The sequence below is a fragment of the Anticarsia gemmatalis genome, chromosome Z, assembly GCF_050436995.1.
Source record: "Anticarsia gemmatalis isolate Benzon Research Colony breed Stoneville strain chromosome Z, ilAntGemm2 primary, whole genome shotgun sequence".
In the NCBI taxonomy this organism is placed as follows: Eukaryota; Metazoa; Arthropoda; class Insecta; order Lepidoptera; family Erebidae; genus Anticarsia; species Anticarsia gemmatalis.
The window spans coordinates 12,855,211-12,881,520 of NC_134776.1; the positions used below are offsets into that span (position 1 = coordinate 12,855,211).

The 26,310-nt window shown below is 35.4% G+C and overlaps 1 protein-coding gene across 3 annotated transcripts in view; it reads left to right on the plus strand.

Annotated features, from left to right (window-relative positions):
* The window catches only part of LOC142986133 (carboxyl-terminal PDZ ligand of neuronal nitric oxide synthase protein), a 122,861-nt gene that overhangs the window by 55,043 nt on the left and 41,508 nt on the right, over window positions 1-26,310 (plus strand). For all 3 annotated transcript variants that reach the window (XM_076134414.1, XM_076134412.1, XM_076134413.1), the window contains exon 3: window positions 25,741-25,812. In XM_076134414.1, the coding sequence (XP_075990529.1) occupies window positions 25,741-25,812 (72 nt within the window). The remainder of the gene's footprint in view (window positions 1-25,740; window positions 25,813-26,310) is intronic.

The window sequence follows — 26,310 nt, forward strand, 5'->3', positions numbered from 1 at the left end:
TTGGAAATCTTGGAATAATTATTATTTCAGCAAATAAATAATGTATTTATAATACAGTACACTGTACAGCCTTTTTACTTTTAGAGCAGTTATACATGTGCCGTAGCTAATCAAACTAATTTAGAAATTCGAGTCTGTCATTCGGGTGAGACTAGCGTCAGAATTATTTGTCAGCATAAAAACATAACGAGGTAAAACTTATCCTTTATTGGCACAAAAGAAAACTGAATACACTCCTTTGCCTTTAGGGAAAACGAGTACGTTATAGAAATGATATTCTGCTCTAATATTATCAACTTTATAAGAAATAGTTAGGACAAAAATAGCCTGACATGATATCATGTGTGTGGGCGTGGAGGAATCATGTGCATATTAATACAAGGCTTATAATACACGAACATGTATTGTAGATCTGTTGTAAGAGATAACGTCCGAGCCAGTAATGTTCTGTCGGCGTAAACACTCTTGGGAAATTATTCTCACTGATAGCTAAAATTATCCTTATAAGGATACGCACTTAAATTGGCACTTCTTCTTTCTATTTAGCACAAACCTCTAAATCAGACGCGGTACTATGGTCAAACAATTTTGTAGAGCGCCTTATGTGCAAGGTTCACGGTTCTAAATTCAGAGTTTTGTATACGTTATACAAACTTCTGGACTTAGTACTTCGACCCGCAACCCTGTGCAGCTGACGGTTTCCTGTGTGATACAACTACTTTATTTTGTAAATTTACACATTGATTAATTTATAATTTAGATAAATTGTGTTTACCAAGGCTCTCTATTAAGTCGTAGGAATCATTTATTGCCGTATTGTTGCCTCTAGTACATATTTTATTTTAAATTTTACGAGCACACTGCAGGATTATAATGTTCTTGGAGGTTCAGACACCAATAAAGTATGTTCTCCATATTGCAAAGGCTTATGGTATAAGTCTTCCGTAGACTACTAAGTCTCGCGTTAAAGTTAGAGCTACGACACAGTCTCACAATAGACTACCACCTTAATATTTATATTGAGTATGCAAGTATGTAGATTTGTAGATATTGGTTTTTCTTAAGTTCTTACGTTTTTTGCACTGAAAATTTCATTTTTTTCGGTAGACCATTTAAAAAAATATAATTTTCAAAGGCAAACATTAGTGTTTGTCTTTGAGATAGTTTTTCTAAACTAAAGGGCTACAAGATCAACATTACAAATCTGTTTTAGTTGCGTACAGAAATGTTTAGATAGTAAATAACTTCTGAAAACTTTGTATGTAAATGTAACAGAACTTGTAGATATGTTTACGGTTTGCGTTATCTTAGAAATTTGATAGTATAAAAGGGTCGTAACGTCGGGCGTTCGCTGATGTAGCTAAGCCGAACCCTTCCTTCATCATTCTGTCACTCCAATTCAAAATCCAATCCGCCTGCGGACCTATCTGATGCCAAGACTCATTTATTACTTTCGAATAAACCGAGCGAACGGCATTTTTAAGCCGTGAATCCGTGACGCTCTTAAGATGTCATCTTGTATCACTCTCCTTAACCAAAACGTAGTAGAAAAGATCGACAAACTTACATGTTCCATTGCTCTTTCAGAAGTTGACAAGTTGCTTACCAAATTAAAGTGTCAACTAAGTAGTTTTAATGAATGTCACAAGTTAGATCGTGTGAAAGGTGTCACGTCACGAAATGATATTACGCACAATTACGGAGACAATTCATGCGGTGAAAGAGCTTTGAAGAGGCAGCAGTCAGTTAAAACATACTCAGCATACTTCGATGAAGTACTTTATAAGCCTCCGTCTGACAAATTAATTCGATTCAGTTGTTTTTAAAGTTGAAACGCCCGCGGCCTCTCGAACTGACGACAATTTCATTAGAAACTTCTTGACAGTATACAAAGGTGGTTTTAGAACGAGAATTATCGCGACCGACACTCCGGATTCAGAAACTAATAAAATGAAAAAGAACTGTGGGCGAGATATTTCCGTGAAGTCAATAAGTTCGTGGAAAAATATTCATTTTAAACTTTCATTGAACCACTATCCAGGTTTAAATCCGTAAAAGAAAGGGAGTGAAAATGAGAGCTCTCTTTGTTGAAACTGAGACTTAATTTAAGCCTCTATTATATGTTTGAGTTGGCTTCTACATTTAATAGCAGTTTTTATATTTATGCTACTACAGCTAATAAATGTTTATAAAAACTTTGTGAAAATAAAACTTAAAACTAAGAAATCCTAATTTTTTAGTTTTTATTTTTATTCTTAATTATTAATATCGTAGTCTTTTTCAATTATATTACAATAGTGTCAACTTTGGAAAAGAACATTGCTGACAGGTCTTTTTTAACTATTACTTTGTGATCGTGATGATTAGTTGGATTGTCTGTAGTAAGTGATAAACTGAAACTATTTAATTTGATATCTTTATAAAGGTCCAATTATTATAACATACATATTTGGTATGACTGTTAATATTTTGTTTGTTTTCAAACTCTGCTAACAGAAATGTCACTGTTGTTCCGATATCGACTAATACCGAAGCAACAAATTTAACCAATGTCAACATTCAGGAAATGTATTCTAGCGTTAATATTATTTATTAGGCAGCGTGTTTTGTGTTCGCTTTGTAGTTATGTCAGTTGACATTTAGTGAGGTTGGGCCGAGTTGAGCGGTACGATGACAGAGCGCCGGCTCCCGGCCTGCTCTGACAGCCATTAGGTTCGCAGTCAACACTTTGATTTTAACAAGGGGTGCGCGAACCCTTGTAATCCGTTTACGCGTCGCAAGAGGCCCTTGTGGCTCAAGTGGCGACGTTTTGTCAAACGTCTTACCTACTTAGCTTTCTACTCACCTAAACATTTGTGTTCTAAAACATTACCGCAGGGCCGAAAAAGAAATGCTATTCCAAACCCTTAGAAGGGTCAACTGAATGTTGACCCGCGCCGATTGGAATGATTCACGAGGTTACCACATTTCTATTTTCTCTAACCAAAACGGCACCCGGATACGTGGCTAGGTTTATTGCAAACACGGTCAAAAAGAGCCGCTCACGCTCGAATAAATTCCAGGCTGGTGAGTCAGAGAGCGCTTTGAGTATGCCCGCGGGCAAATGAGCCTGCCTTGTGGAAGCTCCCCCGGTGGCTGACTAGCGCACCGATTAGCGCCCGTTGTTTCTCTTCCACGTCTACCAACAAATAATTACACCCATCTTTGTATCGCACCCATTCATTTCCTCAATGTTAAACAAATATTCGCCTGACTTAATACCTATTCTCTTTTCCTCAGGTAATCCGAGTTTACAAGTTGCTTCAAGCTACGGTAATGTAAATCACGGTGGCGCGAACCTTGTGTTCATTTATTTTAATCTTGTAAGCATTTTCCTTGGGATACCATCAGTTTTGCGATCCAATCAGCATTTAAATTTTGCTGAGCTTAAAATTCATGTCGACGGCTCAATATAGCCATAATAATTTTAATACGACACGAGAGACGGAAAAGTTGCTTTGTTGCGTATAAAATGTCTTATTTTGGCAAAGGCGTTACAGAAAAGATGACGTATTTTCTTTATAATGGAAAAAATATTCCTTAAAAGGTCACTTTTGGGTTTTCGTTCGTCAAATTCATTGATGCGAAAGACGATGTGATTTTTGAAACAGATGTTGTGTTTATCATTTCAAATCCCGGGAGAGTTTTAGAGGATGAATGGTTAATGTCCTAACCAGTATTTATTCAACTTGGAGTTCGGCAAGAACGGTTGCGTGCTAGTTCCCTCAGGAAATTGGTACGTAAGTCCAAATGTAAACTATTCATACAGATATTTTCGATCTCTCGTAATGATTTATATTTGTGAAAAGTGTTTCTTACGCCCATAAATATAAATTATAATTAGCTCCAAATAACCCACCTTAATTAGGTAATATCTTATGAACACCAATCTCCCTAATAATTATGTCTGAAATTATAATTTTACATAAATGTGAGCCTACGATAATTGTAATTTATGTAATGTATACCCTCCGTCTTAAGGAGGGGAATTCACAAAGACAGCGGAACTCGGTGGAAATCCTTTCCGTAGCGAGTATGACTTGAGCGATGTTGGCAAAATATTTTGTGAATACGACATACATGTACATTGTACCTACATCGTGATTTTATATGCCAGATAATGATTTATATTTCTTTTTTTGTCTACAGTACGATATTTTTTTTAATTTTAGCCGTTAATATTCACATCTAATTCCTTTAAAGTCAAATCCTTGTCATTTGATTGAAATATCTTAAAATACTACTACTTACAAGATTTTACACGTATAACTAAGTTAAATAAGCAGTATAGCCGCTCGGACGCGTGAAGCCCTACATTGGTGGGCAAAGACCTCTCATCGGTCACAACAAGTGCGTGTATACCAAAGTTTAAACGGATGTCATTACACAAGTTGGTAAAAGTATGACAAGTCCAGAAAATTGAGGCATAAAGCCACATTCGTTGATCTGTACGGTACTTGACAAAAACATGCAATTTTCACCATAATTTGGTAAAGATTCGTCAAATTCCGGTTGTACCTTTGTCAAATATACATGTAAAAATACCGTCGTAAATTCCCTGGCAATAATGATAGATAAGACACATGAACTTGACACAAAAAACTACGTTTACTGTCTTAATCCAGTTATTCTAGCAGCTGCCTATTACGTTGCGAAACAAGTAGGACGGGGTTTTCTAGCCTTGAAGATCTATGCACAGGCATGTTCGGAGCATTTTTTGCGGCATTTATACAACCCTGTATTTTAACATCCTAGTTATTCAGTACTTAGAACTAAAGTAAGTCGCTTGCGGGTAGGCAAACCCATATGATTTGAAGCCGTCGTGTGCATGACCATGGTGACTAGTCTGATAAATACCCCTTAACATTGAGAGGGTACCCGGCGAGGGCGGCTATTGTACAAATCCAACAACCCGTTTCAGCTAACATCATTAACCATACGACCAAACAATATTTTAAAGGATTAATCTGTTGAACCGTACGTAAAGCTATTAAATACGGATAAACGGTCGCTTCAACCCGTGTGTGGTTTGTCAGCACGTTCAGTCTGACGGAAAAGGTAATAATTGTAGATTATGGCCCATATTCAATTAGTAAGAGTGCACGTAAGCCTAGTACGTTGTTACGTAAGCCTATGGAAGTGTTTTGCTTTATGGAACTTACGTCGTCGTATCCATAACTTTGAGAGCTTTTTTGTGTCCAACAAAATACGTAGTGAAATATACAGAAGATTTATAAAAGTAACTTTTGAGTGATTCCTGGTATGGTAAATTGATTGATCGATTTGGTTAATCTCGAGTAGAATTTAATACAACGAATGATATGATTTTTGACTGATTTACGTCAGACAATAAGGCTTGTTAACTTTATATACAAATTAAACTAAGCCAGTAATGTTTCCTAGCTGAATGAAACTGTCGGTTATGTTTTTTCAAATTATAGTTTAGTTTGCAGTATAAGTAACTATTTTTTATAGGCAGACTAATTATGTAATAAAAAATAAAACCCGAGAAAATGCTCGTAACGTGTTGCGAATCACAAAATAATAAATGCATACGTGGGTTTTCGTCCGAATAGGATAGTTCTGGCCTCAATATATATTGATATGTCTCTCTCTCTCATCGTATGGTTAGTGGTCAACCTAGAGTCAAAGTTGTTCAAACCGCCCGAAAGGCCTTTGACGTGTCTTAACGACTGTTATCTTAATTGACAACAACCGGGACCGACTTTTTACGTGCCCTCCGAAGCACGGAGACGCCCAGTTCAAATACCACTATGCGGTCACCCATCTATAGAATGACCGTGCCAACGCTTAATCCACAGATCATTTACCGAACGGTGAGCGCAACTGGCTATGGAAAATAAAAAAAAACCACTAGAGTTTGACATGGATAATAAATATTATTTTAAAAATCAGTAACTTCATTTTAAAGTGCTAAATATAGACTTAATATATTGCACCAAGCGACCCCGTGTGGGTGGGCTGGGCTATTCATGTTATGAAATCCAGAAACTTAACAAACATTGCGGTATTTTAAGCTGGCAATAATATAAGTTAAAAAGCTCACTGACATACGAAATAAAATTCAGTTTGACAAGTCGATAAATGAAATCGATGTATGCATGGGTCGTGAAAAATCGGTTTCGGTTTGTACCGTTAATTATTTATTAGCGTGAATTGTTTACTCTGTGCATTGTCGATTTTATAAGGGGCTTTATAAACATTTGATATCAATCACGCTGATTGGTCCCAGTTTCAATATTTATTGACCAAAAGTTGTTGCATTAACGAGCATACACTACAACTACTGTCAAAATAAAGCGTAGGAAAAATGGAGTATGTACATAGCTTTGTCAAATAAGTTGTGCTTCAATAATCTACTCTAACACTATTACGAAAGTTCTCTCTTAAAACGAGTGACTTTTCAGAACTGTCTAGTTTTTTTCTTCCAAATTGAAACTTTGTCGTGAACTTACTTTAATCGCAGTTGTTTAAAACTACAAGTCGTATTTCACAATTAAGAATTGGCTTTTATTCGTTGGCGCAGTTAACAAGTTGTCGAGATAAAGACATACCTACCTCAAGAAATTGCACATAATGACATAATCTTACTATCATTACAAGTGTACGTCATTCTTAGAAGGAAATTGCGTTGTTAACTTAAAAAGTCTTGGAAATGGCAGAAATGACTTTATTAATATTTTATTAACCAATCCATTTGATGTGTGTGGCCTTAACAAGTTCTAACGTCTACGAATACATGCTGCAATGAAATACAATGAATTTACCGCGGTTTATATCGATTTTTTGCCACACGTTTTGATAGGATTTAACCTTTTTATGGATAAAAATACTTTCAAATCAACGAGGCTTCGCATCGAATATTGGTAGTGTTTTTATTGTTAATCTCTTGTATTAAGAGAGTATTAATATTGTTCATACATGCATGTTTTGTTTTCCAATTGCATTCCAGTTAAGCTCTTACTTCGCTGCTTATGATGGCGGAGAGAGACTCCAGACCATTGGGTTATACATGAAACTAAATTCTTCTTGTAAGAAACCTAGAATTATTTCTAACAAAAACTCTTTAAAATCGGTACCACTGCCGTTTGACTTTTTAATAAGATACAAATTTAAAAAATTATAAACGTTTTATCTTTACTTATTTTCAGCTAAAAAGGCTCATTAAAATTCATTACCTAGATATCAACGTTTTCGTAAGCAAACACTGACGGAAACCGATCAGTGTAATCTCTGAATAATTTAAAGATTTATTTAAGAAGTCTATCGTGAGACGTCTGTTCGAAGTCGTCACGGTGAATGTAAATCAAGCTTCCAATACTACAGGACATTATGTTTTTCAAGTAGCAAGTATATGTATATTACTTGTTTTGCATGACAATTGGGTTTATTGTGCTAGTGATAACATTGTGAGAGAGATGAGTCATTCCTTGAATTGTATCGCTTTATCTTGTTTTGAACAGGGTGCCTTCTGGATAGTCTAAGAGCTATTGTGGCATTAAAGACGATGGAATTAAGGACCTCCTTTGTTAGGCTATCTGTATTATCCGGTTGGTTCCTGTTTTAAAAATATTTTAGAATGATTATGTCTAGACATCACAAAAAGCCATTCAAAAAGAATTTTCCTATACTTCCAGTAGCATTAATGAAAAGAAGAAGAAAAAATTTACAGTTTACATATTTTATATAAATTAATGCTCTACCTACTGATTATATTATTATGTAATTAAGTTTGCGTCGGCTTTATGCAAGTATAAATTTACACGTAATGGTTGCTGGCGTATAGAATATATAGCATCCACAATAATGTTTATACCCATCTATAATAACCAATAGCAGGATGTGCCTAATAGGAGTGTAACACGGATATGTAAAGGCTACCATTTTCATGCTAACTATCCTACAATACGCCATGCAACCACGCTCGTTATACAAAACCAACTCTGTATACAATTGCAACGGTGCTCTAACAATGATGGATAGTTCTGTCCACGTTTGCATATCCTTTTGTTCCGCATCATACATTCTTTTTGTTTTAGCGGCTGTCATCTATCAGTGTTAAAAAAAACAATCTGAAATGTTATCTGCGTCTCCATTTCTATAAACTAGTTCAAATATAATATTTGAAATGCAATATACTGAAATTCAAATTTTTCTAACACGTCGCTACCACATTTCCAAGCGAATACTACATTCTGTAGTTTAATTTCCGTCGACTCATGGCATACGTGCTTTGAATTAATATACGAATACTTGAAGCTACATTCGCATCGCGCATAAATCATGAAAGTAACACTAACGAATAAATATTTTGAAATTAAAACGAGCATGGAACTTTTTCCATTCATAAAATACCATCGACGGAAAGAAAAACAGAGAGTGTTTGCACAACTGATGGAAACAAATCACGATGGAGTTTGTAGCCAGCGGGCTTGTAACCAATCTCTACAGTATTATCTTCAAAGAGATTTGAAAAACAACAATTTTCAATGTAAAGCCGACGCAATCAAAAGCTTGAAACAAATGTTTCTGCTCCCACAAGCTAACCTATTTAAAATTAATTACGATGGTCGGAGACGACAACGACCAACAGTAAGTTAAGAAAGTTTTTGCCATAGCTTCTTTTTAATGCTAAAAAATAATTCAATTGAAGTGAAATAATGTTCTATTCTATAAGACACCGCACTAAGAATTGATTAAAATTTCAAGGCTTCGTCCACTCAATAGAGAGCTTTAAAAGCAGTAATATGAAGTATACACATCAGCTATTATGTTCCCGAGTAGAAAAGGCGCAGCCACATAAGTTTCAAAGTACTCTTAAATCTTCTTTCATAGCACAATGTCTATTTCGCGATTTTCTGGTGAAATTTAAAAGTGAGAAATTCTGAAAGCTATTAGGGCTTTACTAGATAAAGTGGATTATGCTCGATCATCAAAAATTATCTTCAGGGTAACGTGCAACGTGAAAATAGGACGACATAAAAACAGCGTGCGAAGCGAGGTTTTTAAAGACTGCAGTGACCGGAAATAAGCTGCCAATGAATGAATAATGAATAGCAACCAGAGCTTTGCTCGGCGTATATGAATTAGCAAGTGGCCGTCGGTCAAGGTGCCACTTTCCTCATATACTGCACGTGAAAAACACGAGTAATTTTGAATCTAGATTAGCTTGCTACTATGAATAACTTTTTTACCAAAACCTTGTTTTTCATGCTTGAGCAAAGAAGATTTCAAATAAATCAACTAACATAAATATAGGTTTGACTATTCAATTATTATCAACTAGCTGACTTGCGTGGCCCTTCTCGCGCGTACGTATAATCTTGGATTATATTCTTCGTTATATTTAATTTCTCTGCACAAAATTATTAATAGTGTACAAAATTAAAAATATACATCTAATATTAAAAAAAGAAACATTTTATATAGCGTCAACTAACACATTTGGCCATTCATTTAAATTCTTATACCTAGATTGTGTGGACAACAAAGTAAAATTTAGAATTTAAACAACCTTAAACTGGTTTTGCCCATAAAACCGTTTTAAAGCAATCGTGAGCGTCTATTTGAAATTTTGTCACCAAACTCGTTTACAACCAGATAAACCACCACATGAGTTTTAACCGTGTCAAGGACAGTCTTCCTATGAGAAATAACCCTACAGGGAAATAAAACCGAGGTGGGAAAATGCGAAAGTAGTTACTTTGGACTAAATAAATATTTATTAAGAATATTTCAACGGACTGTTCCTTGTGAATTTTCTAAACACACACTTTCCACACCGTCCCGTGTGTTAAGCACCGCTTCACCGCCTGTTTGATCCACAAGCCCTATTTAATTAAGGAAGTGAACAGTTTTGTTGAAATTGTTAATTGTTTAGAACTTTGCTTCTAGTTTAGTTACAAAGTCACACATTGTGCAACATACATAGATGTATAAGCAAGCCTTTGCTCCTCACAATATACATTATTATACTCTAGCAACAATTGACGTACGCAATCTGAGTGTTCCAAATTTAATTTATTACGTCATTAGAACGACGCATAATTAATACTGTGTCATCATAAACTTGGAATCTAGTGAATTGGTCCCACCTGTGTAGACTAAATAATTTCGCATAGTCAGCTCCTGCAAAATCCTTGTAATTAACGACTTGCCTAGAACTGCTTACTACAGGCGTGTTCCAATAATTATGTGTGGCGCTCTTACAAATTTCGATTCCCTCATCTGTAACATTTTCTTTGGTCGGCTGGTGATAAATATACTAGAGCTGACGTCTACGTTCTGACGAATAGCAAAAACGTTTAATTATCTGAAAACTCGAAGTTGGCAATTGAATCAAAAAGACATGAGCGACATCTGTCTTTTGTTTTGTGACGTGTCACCTGAGACTTTGTAATTTATAAGCAATTATGTAACGTTCAAGTTGTGGATTAATTACTGTCGCAGCTTTGTGTAAATTGTTGTAATTAATCTTACTCGTAAGAATGTCATTGGACTTGTAAAATTCTGGAAGATTCAGTACCTATTAATATTCAGTCGTGGTCTTGTTTTCTACAGGGAATTTTCCGTTAAAACACGTTTGATTGTGGCTTTTGTAGACTATAAAGTCAACCTATGTTCCTTTATGACGTATCTTCCACGTTTTGTCGATGATGATGATGTGTCTGAAACAATTACTTAAATATTGTTGTGTTGTAAAGTTGCTGTTTATTACTAACATGTATCAAGCACGAAATCAGTTACAGCCTTCTAAACTCTGGAACAACTTAGAAACAAACAGTGCAACTAGGAAAGTTCAAGTCCTAATTTGGGCAAGATAGTATTATAATTAATCGTCTTACGCTGAAGCGCTTAGCTGAGGGTAACGTGTTGTACGACGCTGAAATCATAATAATAGTACCTACGGCCTGGACTAAGCCTATCGGGTATGAGAGAGATCCATTATACCTGCGATATGCTCACTTGTAGGTATGTATATTCAAGAGCTCTAACACATTCTATAAAGCTTTTATTGATGCGATCTAAGCCGTTTGGCGCAGGTTCTATACAGCAGAAACCTTGACCAAGACTCAATAGTATGGGTAGATTTTGATTAAAATATATAAGAAACTAAAAACATTCGATAGAATATTTATACAACGTTTTCAAGTGGATTTAATTACTTAAATCTGCACCTGTAAATAAAAGTATTTGTTCTGTAGTGTTAATTATATCACGATTGTACACAGTTAGTAACTCGGTGATATAAGTAAGTTAGTAGTCGGGAGTGTAAGTTGCATTGCACAAGACCATTAGCTTTGCCTGCGTGCTAATGAAATAAGCTAATAACACAGGTAGCGTGGACACGATTCGATGTGCTCTGCCTAGTAATTACGATAGTGTTTATTCTCTTTGTGACAACTGGCAATGCCTGGAGTTTTAAGTCAGTTCAGTAAAGTCAAGTAAATTTAATATGTGCATTTACAATTCTTTTGTCTCTTCAATTTTTGTCTCTCCAATTTGTCAGTTATTGTTTATCCCTCCAACGGGATTCATCACACGCTATTGTGCTTGAATTTATATTTGATTGAAAAGCTGGCTGAAGACTGCAATTTATGACCATTGCTATTCATCAGTTTCACTATTCATCATCAAGTCTTACTATTCAGAAACATCCGAACAATTAGTGTAGATTTTATAAATAGTAAATTCCCAATTCGATTGTCCGTAATTTTTCTATCTCGGTAATGTTGTATAATTCTCACACCTTTGCGTCTCTGAGAGCCAGCCTATATCGTATATCTCCTAATAACGTTTTGCCTTAAGCGGTCCTTTACAAAATGTTTGTCGATATTGAATTCACTTGTCCATTGTGTTCCTTTCTAGATGATTGATGATACGCTTTCCTTGGAGTTGTTACAATAGATACGAACTGCCCAACAACGTTTTATCAAAAAATCGTTTTATCGAAATCTTCTTTTAATGTTCTTTCAGGATGTCTTTATTTTTTATAACGCTTTGATTGCGCAATCAAAGTTTACCTAAGTCTGTATTTTCGCGAGAAAATAACTAAAAGTCATTTGAAGGTTATATACTGCGCCTACGCTGTGTACTGAAAATAGACTATTCATTTAAATTTGGCTTGTAACAAAACTTTGTACAAGAAGTAAAAAGAATGAAGTTTTGGCCAATAACATTCTTGACGCCGCGCGCGCGCGCTGTAAACAAATATTGTAATACTGTTTCAACGGTTGTATTTTTAGTTAGGAGTACAAAACCTTTTCTATTTTGAGTGAACTTTTGTCCACTATTGAATACGTACAGATGCCCTCGTCAGAACGTTTCCTCCGATCCCGTACTCATCTATAAAGAATGGAAAGTGCTCGCAGCTTACAGGTGTCACTTTGGGGAATGGCATATGCCTCCCGAGAGGAAATCAAGCTCGCGACATTTCGCTGCTCTGACACAAAAACATGGCACTTTTGCGATACTAGTTTTATTTACTTACAAGTTCTTTGTTGTGGTGAAGGCTAAAGTATTTTACTATTTAATTAGCACTTAACGACTTCTACAAATGAAACGTAATGTAAAAGCTTGCGCTGGAGGCAGATTTAAATTAAATTTCGTTCATATTTTTATAACAAATTCGTATTTTTTCTTTTCTTTTCATAAATAAGATCTGTTCAAAGCTTAAAGTACGTGTCTATGATTTGCAGTAGTGTCACGCACTCCTGTGTGCCAGTATTTCTGTCATCAGCTCCCCGACCTATGTGTTTTATAAATTGCATCGTGAACCGCATACTCAAACCGCACATTACGTAGCTTTTACTACAATATGTAGTGCAATACATGGGATTAACTACGTACGCTGGAGTAATTAAAGCGACCTTAACAGTGTGTTAATACGATGCCAATAGTAGATTGGCAGATGGCAGCGTAAACGTGGATCAAACTCAATCAGCCACTTGATTGTTTTGCGTCGGAGTAAACAAGGGCACGCCGCTGCAAGATACAGCCCAAATCCTACAATAATTAAGTGGGAACCGGATAGTTCCAGGGATTTTGTCAGACGTGATTGATTTTTGTTGGTGTAACACTCTCTCCGGATGTGATTAAAACGAAATAGGCTTAGTGGTACTATCATCCTGAGTGGGCAACGATGTCGATGTTTGCATAGCATACATTCATGTACTTACATGATGCTGCCAAAGTTGTTTGACATAAAATATGGCCTAATTGTAATTATAAACTTAATTTTACAACCGTTGAAGAGAAAAATGCGTCCACAATCTAACGTTACGCCAAGTCATCGTAGTCTTGTAATGATTAGTTATGAAATTTTTGTCAAAAGTCTAAAGCACTGCACTTAAATATGAGTCATATTTTTTTACAATTTCAACTAATATTGCCCAGGTCCCTGCGTCTGATAAATTGCAACAAAGATGTCCAATCACGCAGAAAATGAAAATTGTAGTGAAATATTGCAGTGGAAAGAGTTCTAGTGCAGTCGTACCTATGTATAAAGATAAAGAACTTTTATGATACGTTAGATACAAGTTAATAACAAAATTATGTGTATCATATGCAATTTATAATAATATGTCAAACGGAAGGTTACATTTTTCTTAAATCCTATCATAGCGTTAACTTACCCTATTCATAACATTTCTAAAGAAAATGTCAAACTTCTAAGTCCAGTGGTTTCGCCATTATGTTCATATATTGTCCAACAATCCATCAATTTCATAGGTAAGTATTTTTATTGTTGTTTTATAGGTATTTTTTTCTTTACTATTATTACATCTTTAGAGTGCAAAGATAGTTGAAATTTTAGCGCTTAATTATAAAACCGAGCCTATCCAGTTTAGGTGCGTTAATGAAAAGCTCTAAACATTTGTTACCACCGTTTGGCCGTCCGCTTTGTATAGTAAATTTAGTACTGCATTCAATTAGAGGCATATTGTGTACAAACTGTGTTATAGAGTTCACGCGTTACCTTATATAAAAGCTAGCGTTAGTGTCACGTAAAACAGTTTATGCACGTGACTCTGTACGTACATAAAAATATACGAATTAAGTAGTTAGACTATACGCAGACTATAGACTATAGTTAGACTATACGCAGACGCATACCTACGAATAAAAGGTATTATACAAAGTAAACAGTGTAATGCAAAGCGAAATGTGCAACTTCGACTAAAAGTTGTTCTCGTTAGTCAACTACTATGCAGACCAATTGTTGAAGTAATAGTTAGTGGTCCAGTCAGCTCGCTGAATTGAGAACTACGCCAATGATGAGTCAGCAAGTTGCGGCCAATTCTGCAGTCGTGCAAACCTAACGGCTCCGTATTAACATAAACGACTATCTACGATTGCAATTTTCTATAACCTAGAACCCGTCTGTATTGCTAGTGATTATCTAGAGAAATAAAAATATTCTTAACTAATCATAGATGATCGCATAGTTATACCAGACATTAATATTTGCTTTTAAATTTTAATATTTAGTATGATACTAAAATAATATGGTATCCTCTTAGTATTACGTAATAACTGGCGTGTATTAAGGACTTAGCTATAGGGCACTATCACATAGAAAACGTACGATGCTTTATAGAATATTGAAATAAAACATCATCAGTATTAAATATCAAAATTTATGATACATAAAGAAAAACAAAATGAAGTTTTAATTTTGTTATTATGTCAATCTGCCTAATAACCTACATAATAATGTATTTTTTGTTGAACGCCACTTCGTTTAAATATAGGCCGAGACATGGTTTATGAGTCAATTCACTTTTAATTAAAAGTTTAATTAAAAATACTTGAAACACATTAATATTTCACTCGAAGTGGAATTTTAATAAATATCTGTCTTTGAACTTAAGGTGCAAAGTACTTAATATTAACTAGCTCGCGTACACCTCTCGCTTCTTAAATATTATCTTCGTTATGGAATATTCCACCAAAGAATACACAAATGTTGGCCATCCTTCTGAAAAAGTGGTTTTACCAAAAAACCATTGTATTTTTATATAAAATATTTATGAAGATATAAATCACCAGTAACCTGTAATGGCCGTGTTTCAAGTTGGGACGTCGCGCGTCGCGCTCTGTAACTCTGTACTCTGTCGCGTGTCCTTCTCCCCCAGCTTCCGCGTAAATTCGCTGACACGCAGTAGCAAGCAGGTACTTAAACTGCCGACACAGCGACAGAGAATCTAAATTGCTCGGAAAAATGTTTAATCACCCGTAAGAACAGCCGACATAAATTATAAAGATAGACGAAGTACATAATTGGATTTCTAAAGTATTTTCCCTTTGAATGACAACGTTGGGCGTAGGTGTGTTTCATTTGCCATTCTGAGGGTTGAACAAACATAGTTTTGCCTTTTGTGTGGCCTTGACTTGTGCTATTGTAGTGTCAACATAAGCTCGTATACATATACTCTGTATGTTCAAGCCCGGTGACTTGACTTTCGTTTTTCACGCAGGTATTCATTGCAATCTGAGAGATGAAACCTTAATGTACTCTGAATTATGCATGGGTCCTTTGAGCATCTTCCAAGACATTCCCTGTATAAAAGGAAAACATATTTACGATAGAGAATAATAGACTCTCGGTTGTCGCCTGAATAGAATACATCTCCATTCTTGAGCACGGGCTCGAATAAGAAACTTGGTACATTTTCCATTCTGATACTCTTACTACAACTCATAAAATTCGCGATTCCCGGTCTTCAAAGTCGTTTACGCGATTTAACTCAGTGAAACTTTACAGTCTGATTATTTTCTGTAGACAATTACTCGGCTTACAGCCGTTAAACTTTCGTGAAATGAACATCGGCAGTGCGGCTCGGCTCACTGAGGGTTACAATTTTACGGATTCCCTACAGATCTTGTAAACCTTTTGTTAAAGTACAAAATATCTGGGAGCAATTACGTCTTTGTCCTTTTTTCACGTTGTGGCCAGTATCGCTTACGAGAAACCAGAATGAAACATGATAAACACGTTTGGAATGTCTGATTGCATTTTACTGGCGACAAAAATAACAACCGTACAATCAAAATATATTTGCGGTATCGTGGGGACACCTGTATTTATTAGAGGTCAGGCATGTCGGGAAGAGAAATAACTGACAACGTGAGCGTTCATTGGGGCCTGTGGGATGTACAATTTCACTGTCGATTACCCTGACATGACGCCCGTCCGTCGTCGCCGGCTGATTAGACGACAAGCAGATAAAACAACAGGGAGTTCGTTGGAACAAGCCCTCGCCTCTGTCCATTTTATTAAAATTATAACAATATAAAAAAATGTTTTCATAAAATCTCAATAAATCAAATCAGTTTGCAAATGCAAATCAGAATATTATTCGTCACATTAACTAAGCGACAAGCTGCTAGACCTTAAAGTTAGGAAAACCTTAGGTTAAACATCTGAGCTACAAGTGCTATTCTATTAAAAAATATATTTCATGAATTCAGTCGTTTGCCCTTGATATTTTGTTTAAAGCTCGGTTTCAAACTATTAAAAAGTTCAAAATAACAGTGGAATATTTAAAACCAGTTTAAAATACTTCCTGACAAACGATAGCGAGCTTATTTTTTGCTTATAAATAAAGGAGAATTTTGAAACAATGCATTCACATAAATAAAAGCAACAGTTTAGTCTAGTTCTGTGTCGGTAGGCTACGGTCGTGACTTGATTCGTCCTTGAAGGAGACCGGTCCCCATCGCACAATCGTAAAATATGGAATAATAACTACAGAGCCTAGAATGCCTCTTTTAAAATCCGAACTTGAGAGCTATTTTTGATCATTGAAATTATGCGACGAATATTATTATAATATACACATTCAGATTCATGTGAACAATAAACTTCCGCAAAAACCGTTGTCTTTGTTTCTCGTCTTAACGGAAAAAATGCATAAAGTTTACATGTTGGAAGTTTGTGTCGGGGATTTCGGAACCAGCTTTTTGACAATGTTGCACTTTATGACTACACGATACACATATTGTGTTACAAAGTAAGAATGTTACAAGCGATGTGTAACGTCCGTGGTTGATGGTTAAGTTTGATGGCCATTGATCCAGTAATTGGTTACGTCGTTTTGTGTGCTAGAATATACTGGGTGAGTTCAATTACGTGCACGATCTACGTCTATACCTACGCGTCCAGGAGCTGGAGTGTGACGTGTGGTAGACCTCCACTCGATTGGATTCCGTATCGCTACTTGAATCTTGATCAATACAGGCCCAAGTTATCGCGTGTTTTGACGGCAAAAAACCGTAGCAGTCTACGTCGGTCCTAATCAAACAGTCTGCATCTACCTCCCACGCGGTTGCTATTTCGGCCACTTTTTGATAGCCATTTGACATTTCCAAAAGTGGGTAAAGAAATATAAAGCTTTTTTGACGTATTTATTCAATTTGCTCGTGGGTACCTATAATTTAAACGGAACGGAAAAGTTTTAAATTTATTAAAGGTCTTCGCCAATATCGTTTGTGTATAGCTGGACATAGATAAAATTATACAAAAAATTGGACAATAGACATGGTTCCAATAAAACCAATATATCACAATCGAATAAACAATTTATGTAAAATGTTGCTATAAATTGTTTAAATTATGCACTTCATTTAAATCTATCGATCAAAGCAACCGTTTTTCTAAAGAAACTGTTACAGGAGAGTATCCCTCATTTACATGCAAGTAAAAGAAATACCTTAGTAGGTCACATGAAGATAAAGTTTTGAAAGCACAAGAACGACAAAGTTTTAACCTTACAGTAGACGTATGTTCTCTTTTTTAAACCTTTTAAACTGTATATTTTGTTGTTGGTCATTTATCACCGTCCTATTTAATATAAGAATTTTTACGCTCTAGTAATTAGATGTCAACCGGGCCTGGATTTCGTTTAAGTATTTTTAATTTTTCTATTCATTACCGACAATATTGTCGTAATATATAAAATGGAGCATGAATACTGAAGAAGAATATTATCTTATGTGTTTTTTTATAAGATTGCGGGCCAGCTAATAGTACCTATATAGTTTGTGTTACGTACAATCTATTCGATACCTAGCAAGTGCACATTACTTGATAAGCTAAGCTATCCGAGTCTTATTCATAGTGGCGAAAAGGATCATTAATTGATGTAAAACAGTAATATGATGCAGCAATTACAAAACAATTAAGCATTTCTTTTGGAAATTAGTAAAATTTCACAAACTCCTCTTGTAAAACTATTCAATACATAACTTAGATAAATATCGTTATATGCTTGGGTTAAGACGCTACCGAATTAACGCAGGTTAATGAAGTGTCGGCCGATTACTTCAAAACACCTCTTCAGATTTAACAGGGTTAACCTGTTAGGCTTAAACGGTATTATAGATTGCCCGCAAAATGGTACCATATGCTAGCTGCTCAACAAATAGGTAAACCACTAAACGCTACTTCTACACTACACTTCTACACTAACGCTAATTCTTTTGTAGGCTCTTGTAATGATGATGAGTGAGTAGAGTTTCGAAAGTCGTCTAATTTATTACACCTGTCAATGGAAAATAGAGAAAATTTCTGATAAAAGATGTAAAACATATAAATTCCGCGCTTTGACAATATAAGAAATAGATTGGTAAAGATTTGCGGTTACAAGGAAATCAATCTTAAGACAAATGATACAAGGGGTGGATAGAAAATTAAGTGATTGCGTTTACCCCTTATAAACAGATGTGAGGGCAGAAGGACGATGGTGGCTGTGTGAATAATGTTCTTTGTCTAGACGACAGAGATAAAGCACACAGCCGAGACACAGATCATATAATATGCATGAAACTTCATTTTTAAGAAAATTTCGATGCTTTCATTCATAAACATAAGGTTCAAAATGTGACTGTACCTTTATAATCTACATAATATATTTGTGCCAGCGGAGGAGCATTCTTGAAAAATTCTGCTACGAGTGATGTTCAAAGTTTCAAGTTTTTTTAATCTGCCTCTGAACCAAATACCTACCTAGAACGCATACACCTATACTTATAATTATAATGAAATAGTAAGACTACCAATCAGATATAGCTTGCTTGGTTTCGGATTCTCGAAGATACTATAGACCCTTCATTTTCATATTATTATTAAAAATAAAATATAGGAGAAGGAATTAGCTATTCTAGTCATCATACATTGCACATTTTCATTTCTGAACTTGAGCAAGTTTCCTTCGTGTTTCATTTATGCATGCATGACAGGGTAAGCACACAGCGATCTAAAGAAGCGGGCCAAAACTAGACTTTACTGTCTGCTCTACTTCAGAACTTTGTGAACAACAATCATTCTGGGAATAACAAATTCTCGTTGCGTAAACTATGTTAGCTAATTTCAACAATGTGTGGTTGTCTTTGTGTTGCGTCTAAGATTAATTTATGGGTCTGTGGTCGTTTCTAGGTATAGTATCTTAGTACATATTCTGTTCTCTTTAAAGAGGAGATGAATAACGTAGATAAATACTACATATACCATTAATACTATACACTTGTTACTAAATATACAGTTAATTCTATTTGGTTTTTTGAAACCAAATAGAATTTAACATTTCAACAATGGACGAGTCTTATAAAACGCTTCTTATCCTTTAATCCAAAAACGGATTTTGCTGTTTAAACACAAAATATTTCCTTATTTTAAATTTGCCCAGCACTTAATTTAGCTTAATTGAATCAAACCTAATCCGAAAAGTTGGACGAAGCTTTTGAAGTTAAAACAAAATTTAAGAAGTCAAACCACGAATGTTAATAACTTGATCGTCTTCAATCACTTTCGTGTCTTTGATTAAAACTACAATAATTAGAATAGCAATTACTATTCCAAATGTAGTCTCAAAACGTGATTGCGGGTAAAACTTGTATGGCTCGAGTGTAAATGTTAAGTCATACAGAGTTATTATATTTTAATCTAAAACCTAATCCAGTGTATCGAATAATATAAGCCAACAGGATTTTAAAAGATGCGGACAAGCACCGATGCACCTGCAACAGTGCGTGGTGGCGCGGTTATGTATTTCACAATATAAACTTGTAACGTAAATATCGAGGATCCATTACCGACTCAATTTACTTAATATTAATTTAATAGGTAAAATTCTTCACTGATATACTTCGTCTAAAGATTCAACAGTTTTGCAAACTTCAGAGGGAACGAGGAAAGTTGTTAAACAAACATAGGTACATAAATATTGAATTTACATAAAACGAAAAAACTTTTCCGAAGTGAAAAAGTGGATGTACAAAGAATTCCAAATCGGGAAGTTCGATTCGATATTCTTCATGAGACCGTGCGTTGTATTTATTAGTATAATGTTTTATCTTTTTAAGACGGTGTGTTCTGGAATCAAGAATCTTGTACTGCAACTTGCTAATTGCTAGTGCATTATTTCTAAGTTTAACTCCTAAACACTATACTATAAGACGTTAAGTCAAATAAATAATCTTAACTTGCAATCTTAATTGTGTTAATAGAACAACTAACAATTTTAATGAAACAATATTGAAAAAAGCGGCAATAACTTTGTAGAATGTTTCCCAAAATAGTCTACAACATTCGTGGAGTATGACAGCCGACTGTTAGAAAATCTACAATATTTTTCATTTCAACTGAACAATAGCTATGTCCCGTTGAAACGAATATTATTCAGGCGGACGTTTGATCGATATCGTTGAATAGATTTGTTATGGAATAGATACCTAACAACTGTGTTGAATTCAGATCTACGTATTGATTGTTAACAGGTATAATTGAAATATGATCCTTTAGACCTAAGGGTTAGTTTGCAATGGTAAGAAATATATAGTTCGCAGACACATATATGTTACGTAGGTGCAACTGCACTATATCTTCATCTTCGAGGTAACTTGTACAGGATCGTTCTGAATATTTCAAGAAACACATTTTTGCGAGCATTCCGTTTTGTGAATAACCTCTCCTCTAACAGCGACATTACTCACAACTAGACTCGACGCTTACTCTTTATACACATTTGGATCCTGCAAATTGAGACGAATGGGGGTGCAGCACAGCACAAGCCTAACACAGCTTTGCGACTAAACATTTCTCTGAATAGAGTAATTTGTTCACACGCACGTAGAAGGTTCTAAAAGAGGTTACTTACTGGATCTGGCTTCCAAAAAGACTCAAGTATGGTACATAAATAAATTGAATTTGGTCCGTGGTCGGACAGTTGTTTGCCCAGTGAGACGTGAATCTGTATGCTCATAACTCAAGGGTGTTTCTGACGAAGCACCAACTCAATTACTCGCGGTAACTTAGTTAATCGGCCGACAAACCGCTTTACGATTTGCTCTACACACACAAGCTTTTAATCGAAGATTAAAGTGTTTAATGTGCTTTGGGATGTGTTGTCGACAGTTACACAATTAGATTTTCTGAACATTTAATCTTCGATTAGCCGCTAACTTGTAATTCAAAGGGTGACGTACAAACTGCGGGACATACTTGTAAACTTTGCTTTATCAATTTGTAAGACAGATAGGTCGCATAAAGGATGTTGTCAATAAGGATGTTGCTTTCATGATAAAGTTAGTTCTCGTGGAAATTGCGTCAGTTATGAAGATTATAGAAGATTGCTCGTGCGGTTGACTGGCATTAGTCGCTTTTGTGTAATTACTGGGGAGAGTCACCCTCCTTTTAGTTGTGCGCCACGTTTAATATAAAATTTACTTTGTAGTCACACGTGTAAGAGTTTAACAGACAATGTGGCGCGAAAAGTATTTGCTCAAAGAGGATCCTTTGCCAGACTTTCTCAAAGGTCACATGCAGATTTTTCTTTAACGTTCGCTAGCTTTAGTCGCGTGTTTATTGAGTTTAACATTTTTCTTTCGTCGCGTTACACGCTCACGTTACACACTCACTCTGTTAAAGTGAACGCGATATCAGATACAAACTCCCGGGAGTCTCTATGTGCTGTCGAGCACTTTGTGGAAGCATCACGATAATAAGCCAGACTTAGGGTAGCTGCCGTAATTTTGTTGTTACGTCATATTGTGCATGAGAACATCTTGGGAATGTAAAAGCCTGTCACAATGGAGTTTAGAGCCAGTGTCTTAGAATCACGTTAATAAAATTCAACAATGCTTAAGGCTTTTCAGGTTAAAGAAATGACGACATTAAAATTTGTTAACATAATATTTTTTTTTATTTCAATGTTGCTATTTAATTTAAGTTTGCTTCTAGACTTATGAATAATGAAAGAAAAATAAAATTCACTGATAACATCGATCGGAGATCTATTTACAACAGGACATTTTCGGAAGTATAACAAAAGTATGTGCTATAAGTAAATTGTGCAATCTCTCGTAAGTCAAATCGACATTAAGTACATTACAGCGGCGCTTCCTTTGGGCGGAAATCGAGTGGAATTGCTCACAGTAGGTATGCGGTGTTAACAGTAAAAGCGAAAATCTATTTTCTGTTTGCTATGTCTTAATGTTACTTCAAGGTTGCTGTTGCTAACATACAATATTTCCCCTTCGTTTCGAATCCATTGAAATAAGGAGACGAAGGAAATGGGACGGTTATAAAACATATCTCCAGATTATAATACGCAATGAGCGGCTACCTGTCTGCACTGTGCATATTATATTCTAAACTATTTTGCCTTTTACAATACCTAGTAATACTAAATACATAAAGCTATAATTTTAAAGTTAAATGATTCTAAGTACCTAGCATGTTAATTAACGTTTAATTTTGCATTTGACATAATAATTTAATGATACACAACAATATAATGCTAAAGAACAATCGCTTTGTTCTTTTTGTTATCATTTAGACGACACAAAGTACAAAGTCACGTTTGAAAACCATTTAAAAGACTACAAGAAAAACCGAAAAGTTTGCGATTAACGTTGTGCAAACGCCTGTTGTTATTTGTTAGCAATTACATAAAACGTTTGCTTGCTCTTACAAATTATGCAGGCGCTATTTAAAAAGCCGTAAAAGTGACCAAAATAATTGTTTTCGTATACTCATTTATCTTGTTCCCGTGGGAGAAAATTAGCAAGCTAAAAAGACAAATTGTCACCTCCAGAATTATGTAGATGAAAAGTAGACAAGAAAAGTTTGACGTTAGATGTTAACGTAATAAATTATGCAGCTATTTAGGAGATTTGACTGTAACGTTGAAGGAATTAAGTCAGCAAATTACTTTTTTATACGTTATATGAGATAATAACGTATGCTCGAGTGATTTTATTGGTAAAATGAGAAATAAATTCTTGTCTGTTCAGCTCGTATTATGTCGAACTGGTGTTTGTCAATAAGAAGAAAATCTTGTAAGCGTTTGTGTTTGTCTTCATTTTATTACAATTACCACGACATTTCTCTTCCTTAACATCGCTGTCGACTTATTGGATTCGGCGGCAGTAGGGACATCACTCTTCAACGTGTCAATGTTACTTACTTAACAAAACAAAGTATAGTCAATATTTGTTCCTTTTAATATGGGCTTGATTTAAGGGTGTCCTTTTGATGTAAGTAACCTGCGTTTATTTTGTTAGTAGTAGATAGTCGCTTGGTTTTGTTCTTGGTAGAGACACTCTATAGCAACATAATTTGGCAATAACTAATGATTCATATTTTCATAAACTATACTACATTTCGATTACCTTCGACCAAAGGTAACAGAGTAACTCTAAAATTACTCAATTAATACATGCTCACGTAGGAAGAAGTTTCCTAACTTAGAAAATTAATGGCTTGTTATTTATACCGCTCATGTGTGCACTCACTAGTATAGAATAAGATTATACCTATATGATTTTACCTACTTGTACATACTTAAATAGCCAGACATCCAAGTTTCCAAGTTAGTAACCCCAAAGGACTTACCTAGGAACTACACAGCGAGACGAACGTGCAAAGCCCTCACACATAGTGTGACGGTGGGTTATAAAGGTGGCATTTCAGCAGTAGTCAAAGTAATTCCGAGTATTCTAAGCAACGAGGCACCTGAAAGGCTGTCTACAAACATCTCAAAGAGGTCAAGCTCCAAGATTTGCACCCTGCGGCGGATAGCGAGCGCTCCAGTTAGCGTAGGTTCTATTATAATAAAGAGCAAAGGTTTGTTTGTTTGTTGATGTTGACATAAAACCGTTTATCTGAAGAGGCCTTCACGGACAAAAGAGCATGAAAGAATAGGCCTTGTCTTCTAATTTAGAATAAGTACACATAAATACGATTCATAGCCAGCGAATTCTGCGAACGTTTGGTGCATCGGGCCGCTGGTGTCTTTGCCTGTTAAAAATGCATCTCTCGTAGCAACTCGCATATGCCATAAAAAAATCTGTGAAAATGTGTTCACATCTGTGTCGTATTTGGCAGCACTGTGTCCGCTGTCATGATGATGGATTGCCTCCACAAAACAGACTATGATGTTTCGGAAATAGAGCTTTAGTAGGTTCTTTAAAATACGAGATACCAATAAGTGTATTTAAAAGAAGTAAAATCATGATGAGCCAATAAAAACTGAAACCCGTGGTAAAATTGAACGGAAATTTGTTCAATGATTAAACTACATACCTGCAATCTGCATAATGAATACTTACGTTGATTCTGTAAAAGCAGTTATTTACACAATTAAGAGACAATATTGTGGAGCTGGGTTTTAATTTATTGCCTAAAAATATTAACGCAGTTAAAAATCGTCTGTTCGGCAGATTCTACTAGAGTTCTATAATAAATGTTAACATGACTTTGATCCTTACCTTATTAATAATGAAGATGTTATTGTACACCTACAAATTTACGTATAATTTGCATACTTTACAGATATTATACAGTATAGTACGCAACATTTCAACAAAATGTATCCTTCATTTCTTAGACATCCACTTTAATCTCGTCAATTACTCTTTTTGCATCTGATAAATTGATTTCGAATACCTTTCATGAATACTTCAAAGAATCGCTCGTAATAAGGTACCACCCTAATAAATTTCTTTCGCCCTTAACTGGGATTAAATTTGGGACAATCCACAGCCTACATCGTGCAGAAAATAGAATATAAACGTTCCACCCTTTCTACTTTTATTGCAAATTACATATTCAATTTCAGATATGAAAGAATAAAATGTGAGTTTTCAGTATTAAATACAGGTCGGCGTTACGATTTAGAGCTCGATTTAAATAAATAACCGAGGATCTTTGACACAGATATAATCTTATTATAATGCTCGCAGCACATGTACGGGCGCACGTGATACGAACGCACTATGAGATAAAAGATTTAAGTGAACTAACCGCATACCTCACTCACCAGGTGTGCTGTATACCTACTCCGTTTGCGGGATTTTGTATCTTGATTTTAATGGTTTCATTCTTTCAACGCAACTAAGGGGCAAGGGGCGTATCGTATAATTGTTTAGTGGTTCATTCGTAATTTAATATTTCACAGCTATTTAGTTGTATTTCAGTCAAGCCTTTTGTTTTGTTACTCAGACATATTATATTGGAAATTCTTGTTAAACATCGTATTCTATATTTTCGTTGGGAAATTATACCAAGTATTGTTTAGTTGACTTGCAATATTATGTTTTTAACAGTAATAGGAAAACAACAATTTTGTAATAATGTGTTTGAAACAAAGATTAATGTATGCTTATTTATTGTTGCAGTACATCGGGACCATGGACGTGCCGAGGCCGACTAGCCGCGTGGAGATCGTCGCCGCCATGCGCCGAGTTCGCGTAAGTTTACAAAACCGTACACAGCACACCCTACGTCCCGAACATATTTCACGTATAACCCTCATATAAACAGCTTCGCGATGAAAACAGAGCACCAACGGGTATTATCCCCGCAGTTTCGTTCAATATTAAAATGGAAATTTTCCTTTAGAGAACAAATTTCCTTTCGGCAAACTAAATTTCCTCTAGAACGGCGAATAATGTCATAATCGACTATTAAGTCTAGTGCTGATCGCTTCCTGCTTTTTAATGGGAATGAAAATAATCGTATTTTTAACAAGAAATTAATATAGTAGTGCTGCAGCCTGCAGCTGATTGCAGCAGGAATTGCAAATCTTTATAGAAGTATTCCTGGTGGTGGCTCTTTACTTGCTAATGTGTGATAATGTGAGTGCACATTTGCACAGCTCTTGCAAAATTTCAATTACTTACAGCCTCAGCTACTCAATTTTACCGCAACCAAAAAGGTTCTAGGTTAAAAGTAACTTAAAGGAATTT